General features: G+C 38.2%; 1 protein-coding gene across 2 annotated transcripts in view; it reads left to right on the top strand.

The window, feature by feature from the left end:
- The first annotated feature begins 4,098 nt into the window (after window positions 1–4,098).
- FAM151B (family with sequence similarity 151 member B) overlaps window positions 4,099–24,218 on the top strand; it is a 34,141-nt gene continuing 14,021 nt past the window's right edge. The window contains exons 1-3 of one of the 2 annotated variants that reach the window (XM_032335862.1): window positions 4,099–4,164; window positions 10,285–10,410; window positions 13,277–13,442. In XM_032335862.1, the coding sequence (XP_032191753.1) occupies window positions 13,288–13,442 (155 nt within the window). In that variant the 5' untranslated portion in view covers window positions 4,099–4,164; window positions 10,285–10,410; window positions 13,277–13,287. Of the gene's footprint in view, window positions 4,165–4,217; window positions 4,326–10,284; window positions 10,411–13,276; window positions 13,443–24,218 lie in introns of those variants that run through there. The other variant, XM_032335861.1, reaches the window with a different exon arrangement.

Here is a 24,218-nt window from a genome sequence, read left to right as displayed (position 1 = left end):
TCTGACCATTGCTCTTCTCAGTATAACCAGTGCTCATATTCTACATGATGTGTAAGGTTTATTTTTAATTCCATAAATATATGTGTTTTCATGAATTGTTTAACACTGTAAGTAAACACAGCTAATTGGGTGAAGTAGCAAAAATGTGTGACAAATCCATTAAATTTTTAAAAAATTTTAAGCAGCTAAAAGGAACGAAGTTTTATATATATTTAATTTCTCAATTCTCAAAACCCTGAATTACACTGAATTACATTAGTTTTTTGTTTTCAATCAAAATTTAGAGAATTTATAATTAGTGGGATCCTCGGATTTTAGCATTATTAAATTATGTAGAAGAGAGAATACATTGCAGACTCCAAATTTGGCAGATGACATTAAGCATCATTTGCTTTAAAAAAAAAAAAAAAGTCTTCTGAACTGCAGAGGAAGCCTGAGAAAAGGATATCAAAGTAAGTGGAAGCTATCAATGTAGGCATATCTAAAAAGTAATTACAAGCAACCAGAGAGTGAAAATAGACTGCTTTATATTTAAAAAAATAAGCAGTTGGGCAGGCAGAAAACTTGTAAAGAACAAGATACAGACCAGAAAACTATAAAAAATATATTTAAAATAGTAAACATAAATGAATACTAATATTTACAAATATTTTATGTATACATATATATACACACACACATACGGTTGACCCTTGAAGAACATAGTTTTGAACTATGCAGGTCTCTTATACACAGATTTTTTTATTAAATACAGTACTATAAATGTTACTTTCTCTTGTGATTTTTTTAATGATTTTCTTAATTTTCTTTTCTCTAGCTTACTTTCTTGTAAGAGTATAATATACAATACATACAACAAACAAAATGTCTGTTAATCAACTGTTTATATTATTGGTAAGGCTTTGGGTCAACAGTCAGCTATCAGTAGCTAAGGTTTGGGGGAGTCAAAAGTTATACACAGATTTTCAACTGTGCAGGGGGTCAGTGTTCCTAACCCTCCATGTCTCCACATTGTTCAGGGTCAACCATACATGTAAAAAAAAATTTTACATATATATATATATATATATATATATATGTATATATACATACACACACAAACACACATAAGTGCTGACAGGAAAATAAATTCTAAGGCCAGCTATACTTACTCAGGAGTGAGTTATGTATACTAAATCAAAGGTCATACTTCCACAAATGGCTTCACCTTGTATAAAGTTACCACTCCCACCCAGATTAGGTTACTCAGTACTAACAGTACACACTTCATTCCTATTTATACATATGTATCATCAAAAGTATCTTGAAATTCTCAGGTCAATGCTTAATTTTCACACTCTAACCTTGTAAGGCTCTGTTTATCTATTCTTCCTTCAATGCACCATATACTCTTAACATATGAAACCTTTCCTTTGTGCCAAAAAAAAGTAATCAGATATGTATTTGGTATAAAAATATATTTTCCCCTATACAAAAGTAGAGAAAATAGGATGAGATAACTCCACGTGCCCATTCTATGACAAACCTCAGATTCAACAATTTTCAAGATTTTCTACTTTTGCTTCATCTATCCCTTTATTTCTTTGTTGGAGTACCTTTAACCAAATCTCAGACATCATCATTTCATGCCACACATACTTCAGTGTACAGCTCTCACAAATGAACAGTAAAGAGTAATTTTAATTGAATCAATTCATAACTGTAAAGTCTACGAAAACTGACCTATACCATAACCAATAGGCCATAAAAACTTCTGAAGTGCAGCTGATAGCATCAAGAAACTGAAACGACAACCTACAAAATGGGAGAAAATATTTGCAAATCATGTATGTTAAGGGACTAGGAGTCAGACCTAATAAAGAATTTTTATAATTCAACAAAGAAAGCCCACAAATGACCCAACTAAAAATGAGAAAAAAGGGGCACATGGGTGGCTCAGTCGGTTAAGTGTCCGACTCTTGGGGTTTCAGCTCAGGTCATGATCTCAGGTCATGAGACTGAGCCCTGCATCGGGCTCTGCACTCAGCATTGAATATGCTTAGGATTCTCTCTCTCTCCTTCCCTCTGCTCCCCCAGCTTACATGCTGTCTCTCTCTCTGTCTCTTTCTCAAATAAATAAATAAAATCTCTTTTAAAAATGGGCAAATGATTTGAATAAATATTTATCCAAAGAAAATAGTCAATAAGCACTTGAAAATATGCTCAACATTATTAATCACTAGGGAAATGCAAATCAAGACCAGAATGAGATACTACTTCATTATTCACTTAGATAGCTACAACTTTTTAAAAAAATCAACAGATAATAACAATTATTCTTGAGGATATAGAGAAATTGGAACTTTTTAAAAAGATTTTATTTATTCATTTGACAGATCACAAGCAGGCAGAGAGGCAGGCAGAGAGAGAGGGGGAAGCAGGCTCCCTGCTGAGCAGAGAGCCCGATGCGGGACTCAATCCCAGAACCCTGAGATCATGACCTGAGCCGAAGGCAGAGGCTTAACCCACTGAGCCACCCAGGTGCCCCCAGAAATTGGAACTCTTAATCCTTGCTGGAGATAATGCAAAAACGGGAGATCTGCCTTTAAAAACTGTTCAGCGGGGTGATGCAGTCAGTTAAGCATCCGATTCTTGATTTCAGCTGAGGTCATGATCTCAGGGTCTTCAGATCAAGCCTTGTGTCAGTCCCCAAACTCAGCATGGAGTCAGCTTGAGATTCTCTCTCTCTCTCTCTGCCCCTCCCGCTCGTACTCTCTCTCAAATAAATAAATAAAATAAAGTAAAATAAAATAAATAAAAACTGTTTGGCAATTCCTCAAAAAGTTAAACATAAGGTTACCATATTAACCAGCAACTCTACTTCAAGAGAAATTCCTTCCACATACTTCCATATAGAATCTATGCAAGAATGCTTATAAGCAGTATTAGTTATTAGCAGTCAGAAAGCAGAAACAATGCAAATGTCCATTAATTGATGAATGGACAAATAAAGTGTGGTATATACAAAAATGGAATTTTACTTGGCTACAAAGAATAAAGTACTGATGCATGCTACAGTACTGAGGGACCTTGCCAAGACATGCCAAGTGAAAGAAGCCAGTCACAAAAGACTAACACTGTATGATTCCACTTAAATGAAGTGTCCAGCATAGGCAAATCTACAGAGACAAAGAGTAGATTTGTGGTTGCACAGCGTTGGGGAAGAAATGGAAAGTCACTGCCCTGGGGTGACGAAAATGTTAAGTTGATTGTCGTGTGGTTACAAAAATTCTATGAATACACTGTCTTGGACACTTTAAATGGATAACATTTTTATCATCAGGGAACTGCAAATCAAATAGAGGAGTCAACCAACTGTATATCTCAACGATTTAAACACACACACACACACACACACACACACTGAAATCATTAGAATTTGGCGTTTTCTGAAACTCTAGAAATCTTTTTGACTCGGCTGGAGAACCTCCAGAGAACACTGGAAGCCTGACTGGAGACAAACTGAAATAATTACAACCCAAGTGGGGAAAGACTCCAATATATTAAAATCTGAAGGGCTGCCATTTGCGTTATGTGTCGGGTGATGTGTCATCCTAATTTTACGACTGACTGAAATGTATTAGAGTCACAGGGCGAGAAAATGTCAGTGCTCTGACTGAGACCTCCACTGAGGTCTTTTTCTAGTTTCAGCTTGGCTGCGGAAAGTAAAGAGTTGTGGGCAAAAAAAAGGCAACGCGTGAGAGAATCCAGTTGCTACAAGTGTTTCGTGAGGGAGGAAGTGTTTCGTGAGGGAGGAAGAGGGAGACAAAACTTGCACGTTATCACTTTGGTACCCTTGTGAAGAAACACTCGTTTTTAGAGGAAATGATTCCATGTCATTTTAGGATGTTACTAAAATAAAAAAGAGAAAATATATTCAACTTTGGAAAATCGTACCCCACACCAGTGACTTCTTCCAACCTCCGAGCTTCATCCTCCGCCTTCCCTGACGTAGAGCTCTTCAGAACTACCCGCTTTCTGACTCTCTGTCAGAGGAGCAACTCGCGCGACACTTGCACGGCGCACGCCAACCTCGAGACAGCGCGCTGGAGAAACTCGAGCCTCAGCCTCTGCGCGTGCGCACCGCTTCTCTTTCCGCCTCCGCTTGGAAACCTCACCTAGGAGGTCCGTGGCCCGAGGGAGGCGGCTCCTTTGTGTGTCGTTTGTTGAGTCGGGTTTCCAGGGTTTCCACGCCACCTGTGAAGGTCAACCGCGGTGGCCCACAGCTCCGCGCCTCTGCGGACTGCGGTTGGCCGTCGCCATGACAGCGACCGCTGGGGGCCCCGGTAAGCGCGGTTCCCGCCTTTGTGGGTCCCGGAAGGGCTGCCCACGATTGGCTCGCAGTCCGGCACTCTCTCTGGCCTCCGACCTATAGTTGGAGCGCTTTGCGAGACTCCTGCGGCAGCACCACGCCCTGTTGCTCTTGGGGGTCCGAGTCCTCACTGCGCGCTCTGTGGTCTGGCTTAGAATCTTGGTTCCTCGCGTGGGTGTTAAAGCCTATGATGCGGCCAAGAATAGCAAGACTATTGGGCCCTTTTAAAAAAAGGAATTCTTTTTTAGGGTGGTTTTGGATTCATCGGATAATTGAGCTGGAAGTCACCGAGATTCTCCATATACCCCTTACCTGAATACGTGCAGAGCCTCCGCTTAATACCACCAGCATTTCCGATTCTTGTGACTCTACATGGACACATCATAATCGAAGTCCGTAGTTCACCTTTGAGTTCACTGTTGGTGGTGTCTGTTCTTTCGGTTTAGACAGGTGTTTAATGCTTTGTATCCCTCATTATGGTATCATACAAAATAATTCTACTGATCCCCAAATCCTCTGTGCTCCACTTATTCGCACCCACCTCCTATAACCACTAGTCGTTGTTTTGTCTTTTCTAGAATGTCATATAGTTGGAATCATACAGTATGTAGCCTTTTCAGATTGACCTCTTTCACTTACTAGTGTGCATTTAAGGTTCTTTTCACGACTTGAGAGCTCATTTCTTTTCAGCACTGGAGTAATATTCCTGGTGGTTGTCTGGATATACCAACGTTTATTGATCTATTCATCCACTGAAAGACATGTTGGTTGCTTCTAATTTTTGGCTGTTATGAATAAAGCCAATGTAAACATCCTCGTGCAAGTTTTTGTAACTTGAAAACTTAAGTTTTCAACTTCTCTGGGTAAATATCAAGGTGCACAACCGCTGGATTGTATGATAAGAATATGTTTAGTTTTGTAAGAAACTGCCTAACTTTTAAAGTAGCTGTACCATTTTGCATTCCCACCAACAGTGAATGAAAGTTCCTTTTGCTCCACTCTCACCAGCATTTGGTGTTGTCAGGGTTCCAGCTTTTGGATATTGTAGTAGGTGTGTTGTTGTACCTCATTGTTTTCTGTTTCTCTGAAGACATATTATGACATATGACTTTTTCAAATGCTTGGCGTTTCTTTATATATGATGATAGTGACCTTTTTTCTAATTTATTTTATTTTTTATAAACATATAATGTATTTTTATCCCCAGGGGTACAGGTCTGTGAATCGCCAGGTTTACATGCTTCACAGTACTCACCATAGCACATACCCTCCCCAGTGTCCATAACCCCACCACCCTCTCCCTACCCCCTCCCCCTGCATCCCTCAGTTTGTTTTGTGAGATTAAGAGTCTCTTACGATTTGTAAAGTGACCTACTTTTAAAACCACATTGTTTCTTTTCTTACTGTTGAGATTTAAGTGTTCTTTGTCTATTTTGGATAACAGTCCAATATCAGATATGTTCTTTTGCAAGTATTTTCTGCCAGTCTGTGGCTTGTTTTCTCATTTCTTGATACTATCTTTTGTAGAGCAAAAAGTTTTTTTCATTTTAGTGAAATCCAGCTTACCTATTCTTTCTTTCATGGGTGATGCCTTTGGTGTTATATCTAAAGAGTCTTCACCATACCCAAGGTCATCTAGGTTTTCTCCTATATTATCTTAAAGGAGTTCTACAGTTTTGCATTTAATTTTTGTGAAGGATGTAAGGTCTGTTTCTAGATTCATTGTTTTCCAGGTGGATGTCCAGTTGTTCCCACATCATTGTTAGAAAGATTTTCTTTACTCCATTGTATTTCCTTTGTTCCTTTGCCAAAGATCAGGACTTTATATTTACAGGGCATTTACTTCAGGGCTCTCTGTTCTATTCCATTGATCTTTCTGGGGTTGTTGTTGTTGTTGTTGTTGTTGTTGTTTTTCACCAGTATTGCCTGGCCTTGATTACTGTAGCTTTATAGTAAGTCTTGATGTTGGGTAGTGTCACCTCTTTGTTATTCTCCCTCAGGATTGTGTTGGCTACTTTGGTTTTTATGCCCTCCATATAAACTTTAGAGTCAGTTTGTCAATATCCATAAAATAACTTAGTGGGTTTTTATTGTGATTGCTCAATCTGTAGATCAAGTTGGAAGAACTGATGTCATGACAGTATTGAGTCTTTCTGTCCATGAACATGGAATATCTCCATTTAGTTCTTTTATTTCGTTATTAGAGTTTTGTGGTTTTCCTTTTATAGATCTTGTACATATTTTGTTAGAGTTATACCTAAGTATTTTTGGGTTTTGGGTGCTAATATAAATGGTATTGCATTTTTCATTTCAAATTCCACTTGTTTTTTGCTGGTAAGCAGAAAAACAGTTGACTTAAAAAAAAAAAATACCAACCCTGTATCCTTCAAGCTTGCAAAAATCACTTACTAATTCTGGGAGTTTTTGTGTTGATTCCATCAGATTCTTTGCATATAAAATCATGTTGTCTGTGAACAAAGACTGTTTTATATTTTCTTCCCCAATTTATATACTTTTTATTTACTTTTATTGTCTTAGTGCATAGCTAATATTTCTAGTATGATGTTGCAAAGGAGTGGTGGGGGATAGAAATGTTGCATGGTCCTGGTTGAAAGTGACATTTACCTGATCTATAATTTCAGTAGATCGAATTGGAGAGTAGTTTTGGTTAGTCTGATTTCTCCTGGAATTGGGCAAGAGTGAGAAATGAAGACGAAGAGATGTGGCCAAGCATTATTCCAGCTTTTTGTTATACAACTTCCAGAAGCTGGTAACTAGTGTGTCCCTGTCACTTGACCCCAAAGTGGGGAGTCTGCTTCTCCCTCTCCTACTCCCCCTGCTGTATTCTCTCTCTCTCTGTGTCAAATAAATAAATAAAATATTTTTTTAAAGGAATGTATAGAAAAAGAGAAATTTAAACCAGGCAGCTCTACTCCAGAAGGTTACAGTATCTTTGTTATTTTTTTAAGATTTATTTATTTATTTGAGAGAGATTGAGGGGTGGGAGGGAGAGGGAGAGAATCTTAAGCAGACTCCCTGCTGAGCAACACTAGATTCCCAGGCCCCTGAGAGCATGACCTGAGCTGAAATTGAGAGTGAGATGTTTAACTGACTGAGCCACTCAGAGGCCCTAACCGATCAAGCCCCACAGGGGCGCCCAGAAGCTTACAGTATTTTTTACATAATCCTAAGTAGTCACATTAGGCAGCTTTGGTGACATATTCTTTTTTCAGCTTAAATTTTTTCCTGATTGTAAATATAATACATGCTCATTATAGAAAATCTGTAGAATATGTTGAAGTAGGAAAAAATGTCCACACAATGCCAATAGTAACTTTTTGATATATTTTCTAATGTGACTGGTAAAATAAAATGGAATAACTTATGTCAAGGGCTTATAAAATGGGGCCATAAGGCAAGGAGGTGCTTATGCACCTTCTCATCAGGTAGAACCTTGAACTTTTAGAACGGGGCTAAACTGCAAATATTCCAAGGACTCTGCAGGAGTACCTGCAACTTACTACAGTAACAGACTTTTTCTTATTGATAGACTTAGCAACTAACTCTGTTTAGCTAAGATTAATTTTCTTCCCTCAACACCAGTTAAAATTTTTTGTAAAACAACATATAGAAGCATTCTTTGTCTTAAAAAATCCTTGACTTTGAATTTTTAAAAAACTCCCTAAATTGCAATTCTCAGACCTCAGCTAAATGCTTTTATTTCAGTTCTGCCTTCTCTTTTTGTTGACACTAACAATCCTGAATTTTTTTTTAAGATTTTATTTATTTATCAGAGAGAGAGAGGGAGCGAGCACAGGCAGACAAAATGGCAGGCAGAGGCAGAGGGAGAAGCAGGCTCCCTGCTGAGCAAGGAGCCCAATGTGGGACTTGATCCCAGGACGCTGGGATCATGACCTGAGCTGAAGGCAGCTGTTTAACCAACTGAGCCACCCAGGCGTCCCAACAATCCTGAATTTTAAGAACATAGTCTACATGCATGCCACCGTATACTATGTATCTCTTTTTTTGTTTTCTCCTACTTTTTAAAAAATATACAGACTACATTTTTTTAGAGCATTAGTTTTTGTTACTGAAACAACACACATTTATTATCTTATAGTTCTGTAGGTCAGAAGCCTAAAATGGTCTCACTGACCTAAAATCAAAGTGGCAGCATGACTGCATTCCTTCTGGAGGCTCTAGGAGAATCTGTGTTTTAGCCTTCACCCTCCTCTAGAGACTGCTTGAGTTCCTTGGCTTTTGGTCTCTTCCCCCATTTCAGAGCCAACAATGGCTAGTGAATTTTTTTGGTTTTTTTGTTTTTTGTTCTTTTTTCATTGTATCACTCTGACACCACTCTCCCGCCTCTCTCTTTCACTTGGGAGAGGGAGAAGCAGGCTTCCTGCCAAGCGGGGATGCAGGGCTTGATCCCAAGACCCTGAGATCATGACCTGAGCCAAAAGAAGATTCTTAACCAGCTGCATCACCCAGGCATCCCATCTCAAAAACTTTTAAAACAACTATATCAGTCACATATTTTATCATGAAGATATACTATGTTTTAATTGTTTTTCCATTGTAGGACATTTCTGTTTTAGCCTATAATTAATGTGCCTTCTAAAAATGCCTAACTCAAGTATTAAAAAAATTGCTATGTATTTTCATCTGAGTCTGAATAGTCTGTGACTGTTGCATATGCTAAATAGAACCATGTAATTTTGGATTATAGTGGATGCTATAGCTAACTCTCACCTTTATTCTGTAGCTCAGTATACAGAGTGGTTGCTATATTCCATGCATATTAAGAAGTTCTCTTATGTCCCTCCATTCTGTAATCAAAATTTGCCTTTTCCTTGATGTCTTAACTGGCAGTTTCTGCTGGCCATTTGTAGGTTTTTAACTTTATTAGGCAGAGTTAATAAAAAATTAGCAGAAGACATAATCTCATGCATAAGGAATTTGCAGCCAATTGGTAGGCACTAAAATGTTTAAGTGAATAAACAAGAATTGGGTACATAACTATTTTTCTCATTGTTATATTGGGATATGACATAGAATGGAGTAGACTTGGATTCAAGTATTTTAGTCTTAACTCACATATTTTAAGGCTTAATTAAGAGAAAATATGGGGAGCCAAAAAGTAGTTGATAGGGAGTTATGTGTATTTTTACATGCTAGATAAATCTATAATTACTAATTCAGAAGCTTAGTCACTCATATAAATATTATTGAGATTCATAATCTGAAGGTGAATATACTTAACATGTGTTGTTTAAGATTCTAAATTGTTATATGAATATAGAATGGGGCCTCAGGTGATGAAAACAATTAAGTTGCACAAAATTTAAGAAGTTTTAATATAGCTTTTAATATGACTTCACATTCATTTTACTTATTTATAGTCCAAGGTTGGAAACAATATCAATGTGAAAATTCTTGCTTTAGAATAACTGCTTCTTGGGGCGCCTGGGTGGCTCAGTGGGTTAAAGCCTCTGCCTTCGGCTCAGGTCATGATCTCAGGGTCCTGGGATGGAGCCCTGCATCAGACTCTCTGCTCAGCGGGGAGCCTACTTCCCCCTCTCACTCCCTGCCTGCCTCTCTGACTACTTGTAATCTCTGTCAAATAAATGAAAAAAAAAATCTTTAAAAATAACTGCTTCTTACCATTTGTTTTTCTTCCTCCCTACTTCCTCATGCTTCTGAGTTTCAAATAGACTATCCTGTATGCTTACTAATTATTACTTATATATAGCTAGTTTATATATATAATATACACCTGCCACATCCTGTTTGTTCTCAATTTTTGAAATCTTGTATAATTTCCAATTTAATTACTTTTTATTCTCCCCAAAAATATACTCTGCCCAATATTATTAAAAAATGTTTGCCCCATGAAAAACAATCCATTCATTTTGATTTAAATGTTGTTTTAGGATCTTGGAGTGAAAATGTACTAGAATATTTTCTGAGAAATAACCTGATCACAACAGAAGATGGCGCTGAGATCGTCTGGTATCATGCAGCTAACCATAAGGCACAACTGAATGAGGCACTGAAAAGTAAGTCAATACAGTTTCTTGTATTTATACTGGATAATAGATTGATTCAGGTCTTTTTGTGATATGTAGGCATATTTTGGGGTATCAAAGACTTAGATGATCAAAGTGAAAATTGTAGGCTGACATAAGTACTTTTATAAAAGATCTCATTTTGCTTACAAAATGAACAAATTTGCATAATGGAAGAATTTTCATATTTTCCAGAAGTGATTTACATTTTCTGTGTCTACTTGAAACTCTCAATATATTATTACACTTGCTTATACATTGTAGTTATTTGAGCAAATTTTATCAGTGTTGTATATCTTACATATTTTTGTGTCCTTCATAGTGTACTAAGGAGAAAGTTCAACAAGTATGTTAATGGATGGATGAAGCCATTATGTACTAATTTATAATTAATTGCCTTGGACTAGAAACCAGGACTTTGGTTTACTAACTTAATCTATTTAAGAAAAAAAAAATATATATATATATATATCTCACATGTATGTATTTATCTGTCTATATCTATATCTATCTTTTATCTATTTCTCTATATATCTATATAGGATATATAGTTATATATATGCCTTCATTATAGATGAACACTATAGCAGTTTTTTTAGCTACTTCCTATGAACTACCATGTTGGCTGCAGCAGCACAGGAGACTGAAAGCATATCACCCAAGAGGTCTAGGGCATAGCTCAAAGTGACCTGGTACAACAAGGAAAATGCCACAGTCCCAAGTTTTATTATAAAAATTAATGTATCTTTTGCATCCTACTCAATTATGTATCTGGATAATGTATCTGAATATATATTTCTTTTACTGTAAAGATATTTTTTAAATGTTATTCTTTCTCCTCAAAAGGAGGAACTTTGGTTTAATATGGAATCCCTGATACCTAAAACAGGGCCTAGCACATAATAACTACACAGTGATTGTGTAATAAATGAATTTTAGCAAAAGCAACACTGAAGAAAAAGTTGTTTAGTGGATGCCAGGAGCTGGTGGGAGTAGAGAATAGGGAGTGAATGCTAATGGATACAGAGTTTCTTTTTGGGATAATGAAATTTTTCTGGCATTAGGTACTGGTGGTGGTTGCACAGCCTTTTGAATATCCTAGAAAACCACTGAATTGGGGCACCTGGGAGGCTCAGTTGGTTAAGTGTCTACCTTTGGCTCAGGTCATGATCCCAAGGTCCTAGATGGAGCCAACATCAGGCTCCCTGCTCAGCGGGGATCCTGCTTCTCCCTCTTCCTCTGCCTGCTGCTTCTCCTGCTTATGCTCTGTGTGTGTGTGTGTGTGTGTGTGTGTGTGTCAAATAAATAGATTTTTTAAAATCTAAAAAATAAAAAATTATTGAATATATACTTTAAAAGTGGAATTTTATGGTCTGTGAATTATATGTCAATTTTTAAAAGATTTTATTCATTCATTTGAAAGAAAGAGAGGGAGAAAGAGAGCATGAGCAATGGAAAGGGTCAGAGGGAGAAGCAGACTCTCTGCTAAGTAGGGAGCCCTCGGGATTGGATCCCAGTACCCCAGGATCATGATCCCAGCCAAAAGCAGATGCCTAACCAACTAAGCCACCCAGGCACCCCTATGTTAATTTTTAAAAATGGAAAAAAAGGAAGAAATAAAGTACTACTTACAGACATAATGGTTGTATATATAGAAAATCAAAAAATCTCACAGATAAATGATTGAAATTCATGGGTAAATTTAGAAAAATCTCAGGATACAAAGTCAAAACAAAATAAATTTTATTTCTATGTAATAGCAGCTAAAAATTTGGAAAAAATTGTTAAAAATTTATAATTCATAATAGTATATGCTGAAATCTTATACTAAAAATATTGTATTTTTTATTATACTTTACTAAAAATAGTATAGAGATCAATAGATCAATATATTGATCCAGGAAGTTTTCATAGGTTACTTAGTCTTCAGATAATGTCCTTTTTACATTCTGTTAGGCAAAACCAGAGCCCCATATTTTATAGTTTGGAAATGCTCTTCACAAATCCCTTTTCTCAGCCGTGGTTAGTTTTGTGACTTCTTTTTAGGCTAAAGGAAAAGAGAGAGGATACTAGAGATATGAAGGCTATATTTCAGTGGTTCATCTCATTTCTCCCAGAATATGTAAACATAGTATAACTATTATTAATACATCTGTTTCAGTTTGGTTAACATGGGAAACTGGATTTTCAACAATGTCTATGATTTTAAAAAGAGTACAGGAGAAACAATGTAAAAATACCACTTGGTATTTATTGCACTGTCAACACATGTAGAGCTCAGAATAGTCAAAGTTGTTACAGAAGTTATTACATATAATGTAATTTTATTTTATGGTTTTAGCATTTAAATTTATTTATTTATTAACATTTAGATTTTAAATACATTCATATTTAAAAATGTCCTGATAAGAAACAGAAAACATTGAGTCTTTTTGAGAATAAAATATGTATTTAAAAAAACGTTTGTAATATCTTCAGGGAAAGTGTTACTATAAGCAATAAATATCTATAATTTCTAATGTGAGGAGTGAGAAGATAAAAGTACTATTTTATTCTCAGAAACTTCAATGAACACATATTAATCCTTTCTTTTGTATACTCACTTTGCTATGTACTGGAAAGAAATTAATATTTTAACATCAGCTTGAGAGCTGTAGATCTACAGAAAGGCATTTAACTCCTCGTCTGTTTGCTCATCTTTGAAACAAACAAACTTGTGAAGGCCTAGTACAGTACCTGGTACTTAGTAGTTATTCAGTAAATGTTAGTTTTTATCTTCCTCAAAAGACTACTGGACCTGACATCTTCTTCAGTCCCTGTTTTATTAGCATTAACTTAAGTTCTTTTATTTGGACAGGTACTGCTCACATGATAGAGGCTGATGTCCTCCTTCCGAGTGATGGGTCAGAATATAGCCAACCAATCATGGCCCATCCTCCTGAAACAAATAGTGATAATACTTTACAGGAATGGCTGACTGCAGTTATAAAAAGCAATAAAGGCATCAAGCTGGATTTCAAGAGGTATTTGAATAAACATTTTCAGTCTTTTAGTTGCTGTAGAGTAACAATGCAAATAAAAGATTAATAGCTTCATATATCTGTAGTTGACTAAGTTTATACTTCAAACTGAAAATGGAATTACAAACTAGTATGTTTCAAGAAGGGACCTAAGACCTATTGAGTTGTTCACTTAAATTGTTTCTTAGGAACCCTTTGAAGCTAAAATTAAGTTCATTTTTATAAAGGAATTTATCACAAATGACCATTGTGATAATAGAATGGTAAAATTTAAAATGCTACTTTCACTAAAAGCAGTCCGAAGGGAACCTGGGTGGCTCAGTCAGTTAAGCATCACACTCTTGATTTTAGCTCAGATCATGATCTCAGGGTTGTGAGATCACGTCCCGCATTGCACTAAGTGCTGAGCATGGAGCCTGCAGAGGGATTCTCTCTCCCTACCTCCCAACCCTGCCCCCACAACTTACCCTCTTTAAAAAAAAAAAAAAAAAAAAAAGTCTGAGAAAGAGGTGGTAGTAGTTTGGGTAGTTAATGCGTATCCTACCTGATTTACATTGTATTTGTATATGGGAAGTTATCTAGAAGTCTTTCAATAATCCAGGATTTCCTTATAAATTATATTTTGGAAGCATTGACAGTGAAGAGCAAGATTAAGTGTTATTTCCTTTTCTGTGGCTGTCGTGGAAAATTTTACTTTTGGGGTATTTTAGCAGTATAAAAATTATAGGTAAAGCCAGGAATATACTGTGCTACTACAAAAGCTCACCATAAGCCCCATAAAGGGGACTGCTATGAAAGTTTAGGATTTAGGGCACCTGGGTGTCTCAGTGGTTTAAGCATCTGCCTTCGGTTCAGGTCATGATCCCAGTGTGTGGGGATCAAGCCCTGCATCAGGCTCCCCTGCTCAGCGCTGAGTCTGCTTCTACCTCTCACTTTGCTTCTCCCTCCGCACCCTTCCCCCACCACTTGTACTCTCGCTCCCGCCCTCTGTCAAATAAATAAAATCTAAAAAAAAAAAAAAAAAAAAATCTAGGACTTGTGGTAAAACCTACCTTATCTATGAACAGTACTTTTAAATGGAATTTTCTCAAGAAATTAATAAAGATTTGGAAATCTTACTTATAGAATTATTAACGTGACTCTGCTTGTTGTAGGACTAAATATGCCAGTAAATCTCACTATACTCTTGGTGAATGATAGAGCTAATTTTTTTAAAGATTTTATTTATTTATTTATTTATTTATTTATTTATTTATTTATTTATTTGAGAGAATAAGCAAGAGAGAGCATAAGCTGGGGGGAGAGATAGAGGGAGAAGCATACTCTCCCCTCTGAGCAGGGAGCTCCCAAGCATGGCTTAATGTTGGGATCCTGGGATCATGACCTGAGCCCAAGGCAGGTGCTTAGCTGACTGAGCCAACCAGGCCCCGGGAGAGAGCTATTTTAAGATCTTAAAGCTCTTAGAGTGGTGAATGGCCCAACTCTGTTTTATTGACGAAGAGACTTAATCCTAGAGAAGTTAAACAATTGACTCAAGAACAAGAGCTGAATTTGACAGCTGAGCTAGGACAAGAGCCCAGGTTTCCTGGAGCTGGTTCAGTTTTCTCGATACCATGAAATAAAGCATTTGATCTTTAATGTTTGGTGACTCAGAGTTTTAGCTCTCCTTGCCTTTTCATGTATATGTTTACTATTGCCCATTGAATTGTTCTCTCTAATACATTCTGTGGCTCCTCACTAGTCAGATCAGCTCATTCATTCCTAATGGCTACCACACACACACATATGCTGAGCCACTAAGAAATGGGTTTTGCAGATGTTTTGGTCAGAACATATTTGAAGGAAATGAATTTACCTAACAGTTCTATGGACATGTATACTGTGTCTGACACTTTTCTAAGAGCACTGAATGTGTTGATTCATTTGATCCTCATAGCAATCCTTGGAGGTAGCTTATTGCTATCATCCTCATTTCCAGATGAGGAAAGAGGCAGAGAGGAGTCAGTGGACTGCTTATTGTCGCAGAGGTGGTAGGAAATCTGCCAGCCTGGCTGGAGAGTTCACACTGTGAAGGAAGACACTGTGCTACCTCTGTAAAAGGAGTTGATGGATCTATTGGTCAGATTTTACTGGTTCTTATTTTATGGCTCTAAGTTATTTTGTTTGGTATACAAATAATAACTAAGTACTAAAATTTATCTGAAACATGATGTTATTCTTTGAAGTATACCTCATATGTTGCTGTTGGGCAAAGTGCATCCTCAGCCTTTGACTCCAAAAATGTTATGGCTTTTCCTCAACATTTACTCTTCAAGAAGGATTTTACCATTGTTTTGTCAGCTTTCTGTTCTAGAAAAATAAAAATTACAACACAAAAGGTTTTATTTTCTTCAGTAATGTTTTAGGTTTTTCTTAATATAGGTTTTGTTTTTCTTAAGTTACTGATAAGGGCAAGTAACATTAGCATAGTCTATAGTCAGCAATAATTAAAATATTTACATATAGAATATATATATATTAAATCCTTTTTCGTTATGTTCTATGTCATAACTCCTTGGGTTTAACTGCACAGTGCTTTGCCATTGTAGACCCTTCATGTATGCTGGTGGGATTTCAATTTTGGGGAGAATATGCTGTCTGCTGATGTTATCCAGTAGTAAGCCATTATTAAATGCCCTATATCACCTTACTAAATTGAGAAAGCCTAAGAATCTCCTCCCTGAATGTAAGCTGGAAATGAGTGTTTAATCCAACCTTCGCAGACACCAGATTTCTTAAGAAATCAGAATTCTTTCTGGAAAAACAGATGTTGGTGGCAGATATGTTTGAATTAATTCAGGTTTTCTTCCTGTTCCACCCATGAAGAGCAGAATGCCACAGGAACTTGGCTGCTGCTATAGGACTTGCAGATAAGCAAGCTTTGGGGTCACAGGTACAAGTTGCTTGCTACCAAAAATGGGGGTGCCTAATCTCAGAATTGTATTTTAACATGGCACTGATATTAACCAGGGCAGAAAGCATTTGAGACAGAGAAATGATAGCATCTGAATTAAAGTCTGCAAGGTCCAGCATTAGAGTTTAGTAATCCACTAACATTTAGGGCCTCCACTTCAGAGCTAGAAGAATGAACAAAAAGAAATTCATGGGGCACCTGGGTGGCTCAGTCCGTTAAGTGTCTGCCTTTGGCTCAGGTCATGATCCCAGGGTCCTGGGATTGAGCCCCACATCAGGCTCCCTGCTGGGCAAAGCCTGCTTTTCCCTCTCCCTTTGCCCGCTGCTCTGTCTACTTGTGCTCTCTCTCTATCTCTCTAATAAATAAATTAAATAAATAAAATGTATTTTTTTTATAAACATATATTTTTATCCCCAGGGGTCTGTGAATCGCCAGGTTTTACACACTTCACAGCACTCACCATAGCACATACCCTCCCCAATGTCCATAACCCCACCCTCCTTCTCCCAACACCCCTCCCCCCAGCAACCCTCAGTTTGTTTTGTGAGATTAAGAGTCACGTATGGTTTGGTTCCCTCCCAATCCCATCTTGTTTCATTGATTCTTCTCCTACCCACTTAAGCCCCCATGTTGCGTCACCACTTCCTCATATCAGGGAGATCATATGATAGTTGTCTTTCTCTGCTTGACTTATTTCGCTAAGCATGATACGCTCTAGTTTCATCCATGTTGTCGCAAATGGCAAGATTTCATTTCTTTTGATGGCTGCATAGTATTCCATTGTGTATATATACCACATCTTCTTGATCCATTCATCTGTTGATGGACATCTAGGTTCTTTCCATAGTTTGGCTATTGTGGACATTGCTGCTATAAACATTCGGGTGCACGTGCCCCTTTGGATCACTACGTTTGTATCTTTAGGGTAAATACCCAGTAGTGCAATTGCTGGGTCATAGGCAGTTCTATTTTCAACATTTTGAGGAACCTCTATGCTGTTTTCCAGAGTGGCTGCACCAGCTTGCATTCCCACCAACAGTGTAGGAGGGTTCCCCTTTCTCTGCATCCTCGCCAGCATCTGTCATTTCCTGATTTGTTGATTTTAACCATTCTGACTGGTGTGAGGTGATATCTCATTGTGGTTTTGATTTGTATTTCCCTGATGCCGAGTGATATGGAGCACTTTTTCATGTATCTGTTGGCCATCTGGATGTCTTTGCAGAAATGTCTGTTCATGTCCTCTGCCCATTTCTTGATTGGATTATTTGTTCTTTGGGTGTTGAGTTTGCTAAATTCTTTATACATTTTGGACACTAGTCCTTTATCTGATATGTCGTTTGCAAATATCTTCTCCCATTCTGTCAGTTGTCTTTTGATTTTGTTAACTGTTTCCTTTGCTGTGCAAAAGCTTTTGATCTTGATGAAATCCCAATAGTTCATTTTTGCCCGTGCTTCCCTTGCCTTTGGCGATGTTCCTAGGAAGATGTTGCTGTGGCTGAGGTCGAAGAGGTTGCTGCCTGTGTTCTCCTCACAGGAGGATTTTGATGGATTCCTTTCTCACATTGACGTCCTTTATCCATTTTGAGTCTATTTTTGTGTGTGGTGTAAGGAAATGGTCCAATTTCATTTTTCTGCATGTGGCTGTCCAATTTTCCCAGCACCATTTATTGAAGAGGCTGTCTTTTTTCCATTGGACATTCTTTCCTGCTTTGTCGAAGATTAGTTGACCATAGAGTTGAGGGTCTATTTCTGGGCTCTATATTCTGTTCCATTGATCTATGTGTCTGTTTTTGTGCCAGTACCATGCTGTCTTGATGATGACAGCTTTGTAATAGAGCTTGAAGTCCAGAATTGTGATGTCACCAACTTTGGCTTTCTTTTTCAATATCCCTTTGGCTATTCGAGGTCTTTTCTGGTTCCATATAAATTTTAGAATTATTTGTTCCATTTCTTTGAAAAAGATGGATGGTACTTTGATAGGAATTTCATTAAATGTGTAGATTGCTTTAGGTAGCATAGACATTTTCACAATATTTATTCTTCCAATCCAGGAGCATGGAACATTTTTCCATTTCTTTGTGTCTTCCTCAATTTCTTTCATGAGTACTTTATAGTTTTCTGAGTATAGATTCTGTGCCTCTTTGGTTAGGTTTATTCCTAGGTATCTTATGGTTTGGGGTGCAATTGTAAATGGGATTGACTCCTTAATTTCTCTTTCTTCTGTCTTGTTGTTGGTGTAGAGAAACGCAACTGATTTCTGTGCATTGATTTTATATCCTGACACTTTACTGAATTCCTGTACAAGTTCTAGCAGTTTTGGAGTGGAGTCTTTTGGGTTTTCCACATATAGTATCATATCATCTGCGAAGAGTGATAAGTTGACTTCTTCTTTGCCGATTTGGATGCCTTTAATTTCCTTTTGTTGTGTGATTGCTGAGGCTAGGACTTCTAGTACTATGTTGAATAGCAGTGGTGATAATGGACATCCCTGCCGTGTTCCTGACCTTAGTGGAAAAGCTTTCAGTTTTTCTCCATTGAGAATGATATTTGCAGTGGGTTTTTCATAGATGGCTTTGATGATATTGAGTTATGTGCCCTCTATGCCTACACTTTGAAGAGTTTTGATCAGGAAGGGATGCTGTACTTTGTCAAATGCTTTTTCAGCATCTATTGAGAGTATCATATGGTTCTTGTTCTTTCTTTTGTTGATGCGTTGTATCACATTGACTGATTTGCGGATGTTGAACCAACCTTGCAGCCCTGGAATAAATCCCACTTGGTCGTGGTGAATAATCCTTTTAATGTACTGTTGAATCCTACTGGCTAGTGTTTTGGTGAGAATTTTCTCATCTGTGTTCATCAAGGATATTGGTCTATAGCTCTCTTTTTTGATGGGATCCTTGTCTGGTTTGGGGATCAAGGTGATGCTGGCCTCATAAAATGAGTTTGGACGTTTTCCTTCCATTTCTATTTTTTGGAACAGTTTCAGGAGAATAGGAATTAGTTCTTCTTTAAATGTTTGGTAGAATTCCCCTGGGAAGCCGTCTGGCCCTGGGCTTTTGTTTGTTTGGAGATTTTTAATGACTGTTTCAATCTCCTTACTGGTTATGGGTCTGTTCAGGCTTTCTATTTCTTCCTGGTTGAGTTGTGGTAGTTTATATGTTTCTAGGAATGCATCCATTTCTTCCAGATTGTCAAATTTGTTGGCGTAGAGTTGCTCATAGTATGTTCTTATAATAGTTTGTATTTCTTTGGTGTTAGTTGTGATCTCTCCTCTTTCATTCATGATTTTATTTATTTGGGTCCTTTCTCTTTTCTTTTTGATAAGTCTGGCCAGGGGGTTATCAATTTTACTAATTTTTTCAAAGAACCAGCTCCTAGTTTCGTTGATTTGTTCTATTGTTTTTTTGGTTTCTATTTCATTGATTTCTGCTCTGATCTTTACGATTGAGAAATCTTCTGCTGGGCTTAGGGTTTCTGTCCTGTTCTTTCTCCAGCTCCTTTAGGTGTAGGGTTAGGTTGTGTACTTGAGACCTTTCTTGTTTCTTGAGAAAGGCTTGTACTGCTATATATTTTCCTCTCAGGACTGCCTTTGTTGTGTCCCACAGATTTTGAACCGTTGTATTTTCATTATCATTTGTTTCCATGATTTTTTTCAATTCTTCTTTAATTTCCCGGTTGACCCATTCATTCTTTAGAAGGATGCTGTTTAGTCTCCATGTATTTGGGTTCTTTCCAAACTTCCTCTTGTGGTTGAGTTCTAGCTTCAGAGCATTGTGGTCTGAAAGTATGCAGGGAATGATCCCAATCTTTTGATACCGGTTGAGTCCTGATTTAGGACCGAGGATGTGATCTATTCTGGAGAATGTTCCATGTGCACTAGAGAAGAATGTGTATTCTGTTGCTTTGGGATGAAATGTTCTGAATATATCTGTGATGTCCATCTGGTCCAGTGTGTCGTTTAAGGCCTTTATTTCCTTGTTGATCTTTTGCTTGGATGATCTGTCCATTTCAGTGAGGGAAGTGTTAAAGTCCCCTACTATTATTGTATTATTGTTGATGTGTTTCTTTGATTTTGTTATTAATTGGTTTATATAGTTGGCTGCTCCCACGTTGGGGGCATAGATATTTAAAATTGTTAGATCTTCTTGTTGGATAGACCCTTTGAGTATGATATAGTGTCCTTCCTCATCTCTTATTATAGTCTTTGGCTTAAAATCTAATTGATCTGATATAAGGATTGCCACTCCTGCTTTCTTCTGATGTCCATTAGCATGGTAAATTCTTTTCCACCCCCTCACTTTATATCTGGAGGTGTCTTCGGGCATAAAATGAGTTTCTTGTAGGCAACATATAGATGGGTTTTCTTTCTTTCTTTTTTTTTTTTTAAAGATTTTATTTATTTACTTGAGAGAGAGACAGTGAGAGAGAGCATGAACGAGGAGAAGGTCAGAGAGAGAAGCAGACTCCCCATGGAGCTGGGAGCCGATACGGGACTCGATCCCGGGACTCCAGGACCATGACCTGAGCCGAAGGCAGTCGTCCAACCAACTGAGCCACCCAGGCGTCCCGGGTTTTCTTTCTTTATCCATTCTGATACCCTGTGTCTTTTGATTGGGGCATTTAGCCCATTAACATTCAGGGTAACTATTGAGAGATATGAATTTAGTGCCATTGTATTGCCTGTAAGGTGCCTGTTACTGTATATTGTCTCTGTTCCTTTCTGATCTACCACTTGTAGCCTCTTTCTTTGCTTAGAGGACCCCTTTCAATATCTCCTGTAGAGCTGGTTTGGTGTTTGCAAATTCTTTCAGTTTTTGTTTGTCCTGGAAGCTTTTACTCTCTCCTTCTATTTTCAATGATAGCCTAGCCGGATATAGTATTCTTGGCTGCATGTTTTTCTTGTTTAGTGCTCTGAATATATCATGCCAGCTCTTTCTGGCCTGCCAGGTCTCTGTGGATAAGTCAGCTGCCAATCTAATATTTTTACCATTGTATGTTACAGACTTCTTTCCCGGGCTGCTTTCAGGATTTTCTCTTTGTCACTAAGGCTTGTAAATTTTACTATTAGGTGACGGGGTGTGGGCCTATTCTTATTGATTTTGAGGGGCATTCTCTGAACCTCCTGAATTTTGATGCTCATTCCGTTTGCCGTATTGAGGAAATTCTCCCCAATAATTCTCTCCAGTATACCTTCTGCTCGCCTCTCTCTTTCTTCTTCTTCTGGAATCCCAATTATTCTAATGTTGTTTCGTCTTATGGTGTCACTTATCTCTCGAATTCTCCCCTTGTGGTCCAGTAGCTGTTTGTCCCTCTTTTGCTCAGCTTCTATATTCTCTGTCATTTGGTCTTCTATATCGCTAATTCTTTCTTCTGCCTCATTTATCCTAGCAGTGAGAGCCTCCATTTTTTATTGCACCTCATTAATAGCTTTTTTTATTTCAACTTGGTTAGATCTTAGTTCTTTTATTTCTCCAGAAAGGGCTTTTATATCTCCGGAGAGGTTTTCTCTAATATCTTCCATGCCTTTTTCGAGCCTGGCTAGAACCTTAAGAATTGTCATTCTGAACTCTAGATCTGACATATTACCAATGTCTGTATTGATTAGGTCCCTAGCCTTCGGTACTGCCTCTTGTTCTTTTTTTTTGTGGTGAATTTTTCCGCCTTGTCATTTTGTCCAGCTAAGAGTATATCAATGAGCAAGTAAAATACTAAAAGGGTGACAACAACCCCAGGAAAATATGCTTTAACCAAATCAGAAGAGATCCCAAATCGTGAGGGGGGAGAAAAGGGATAAAAAGAGGTTCAAAAAGAAAGAAAGAAAAAGGAAAAAAAAAGAATTAAAAAAAAAAGAAAATGAATAAAGAAAAGTATAAAAAAGAAAAAATATATATATTAGATAAACTAGTTTAAAAACGTTAAAAAAGAAAAGGGTAAAAGTTAAAAAAAAAATTTAGCAGAAGAAGAGGAAAAAAATGAAAAAGAAAAAAATTATGTTAACTGCAAGACTAAAAAATCACAGGGAGAAAGCCATGAGTTCCATGCTTTGCTTTCTCCTCCTCTGGAATTCTGCTGCTCTCCTTGGTAGGTGAACTTGGTCTTGGCTGGATTTCTTGTTGATCTTCTGGGGGAGGGTCCTGTTGTAGTGATTCTCAAGTGTCTTTGCCCCAGGCGGAATTACACCACCCTTACCAGGGGCCAGGCTGAGTAATCCACTCGGGTTTGCTTTCAAAAGCTTTTGTTCCCTGAGCGCTTTCCATAGAGTTCCGGAGGACGGGAATACAAATGGCGGCCTCCTGGTCTGTGGCCCGGAGGAGCTGAGAGCCCTGGGCCTCACTCTTCAGTGCGCCCTCAGAGAACAGCGCCCAGTAACTCCCGTCTGCCTGACCTCCGGCCGCGCTCCGAGCTCACCAAGCCTGTGACCTGTTCAAGGTAACACCCAGCTGTGAGCTTACTGCTGGCTCTGTCTCTGTAGCCGGCTTTCCCGTTCCAATACCCGCAAGCTCTGCGACACTCAGACACCCCCCATCCTTCTGTGACCCTGCGGGACCTGAGGCCACGCTGACCCCGCATGGGCTTCGCCCCGGTTTAGCCTCTGGAGCGATGTCCCTCAGCGGAACAGACTTTTAAAAGTCCTGATTTTGTGCTCCGTTGCTCCGCCGCTTGCCAGGAGCCAGCCCCTCCCCCCGGGGTCTATCTTCCCATCACTTTGGTTTCACTTCTCCGCCAGTCCTACCTTTCAGAAAGTGGTTGTTTTTCCCTTTCTAGAATTGCTGTTCTTCTTCTCTTCAATCTGCCGATGGATTTGCAGGTGTTTGCAATCTTTAGATAAGCTATCTAGCTGATCTCCTGCTAGCTGAAGTAGTCTCAGCCTGCTACTTCTCCACCATCTTGACCAATAAAGTGTATTTTTAAAAAAGAAGTTCACTACACGGGAGCAGAGTGAAAGAGAGGCTGGAGGCTAGCTTCCTCTGGTTTTAATGAATAGTATCCTTTCTCACTAATAAATATGACCTAATAAATAGGGAAGTTATTATTTTTTCTCCTTATACTAGGAGGCCTGAAAAGAGTGAGTTGGAGAGTGTTGGAAGCATAGGCAGGTGGACTTGAATCCACTAAGAAAGATGGAAATGTGAGGAGAAGATACTGAATGTTCCCCTCTGACAGCCATCTCCCCAACTCTTAGCCTCCCACTGTAGTAGTCACTAAAACCTAATTTTCTCAGAAGCAAACTTAGGCTTTAAAGATTCAGAAGAGATTCAGAATTATAAGTAGTGTAGTAGTCCAGTAAAGTTCATATGTGTATTTTTTAAAAAAGTAAAATTTATGGGGGTGCCTGGGTTGCTCAGTTGGTTAAGCTTCCAACTCTTCATTTCAGCTCAGGTCATGATCTCAGGGTCTTGGGATGGAGTCCTGCATTGGGCTCTGCTCTTAGCAAAGAGTCTACTTGAGGATTCTCTCTCTTCCTTTCCCTCTGCCCCTCACCCTGCTCGCTCTCTCTAAAGTAAATAAATATATCTTTAAAAATAAGTAAAATTTGGGGCGCCTGGTCGGCTCAGTGGGTTAAGCCGCTGCCTTCGCCTCAGGTCATGATCTCGGGGTCCTGGGATTGAGTCCCATGTCGGGCTCTCTGCTCAGCAGGGAGCCTGCTTCTCCCTCTCTCTCTGCCTGCCTCTCTGTCTACTTGTGATCTCTCTGTCAAATAAATAAATAAATAAATCTTTAAAAAAAAAATAAGTAAAATTTATGTAGGCTGATTAGAACCTTATTGTTTCAGAATCTATAGATGTCATAATAGATGTAGAAAAAAGAGTAAAACTGCTTTT

Source organism: Mustela erminea, chromosome 3 (assembly GCF_009829155.1).
Source record: "Mustela erminea isolate mMusErm1 chromosome 3, mMusErm1.Pri, whole genome shotgun sequence".
Classification (NCBI taxonomy): domain Eukaryota; kingdom Metazoa; phylum Chordata; class Mammalia; order Carnivora; family Mustelidae; genus Mustela; species Mustela erminea.
Note: the sequence above shows the minus strand (reverse complement) of the source record. Positions and strands in the feature narration are given on the sequence as shown.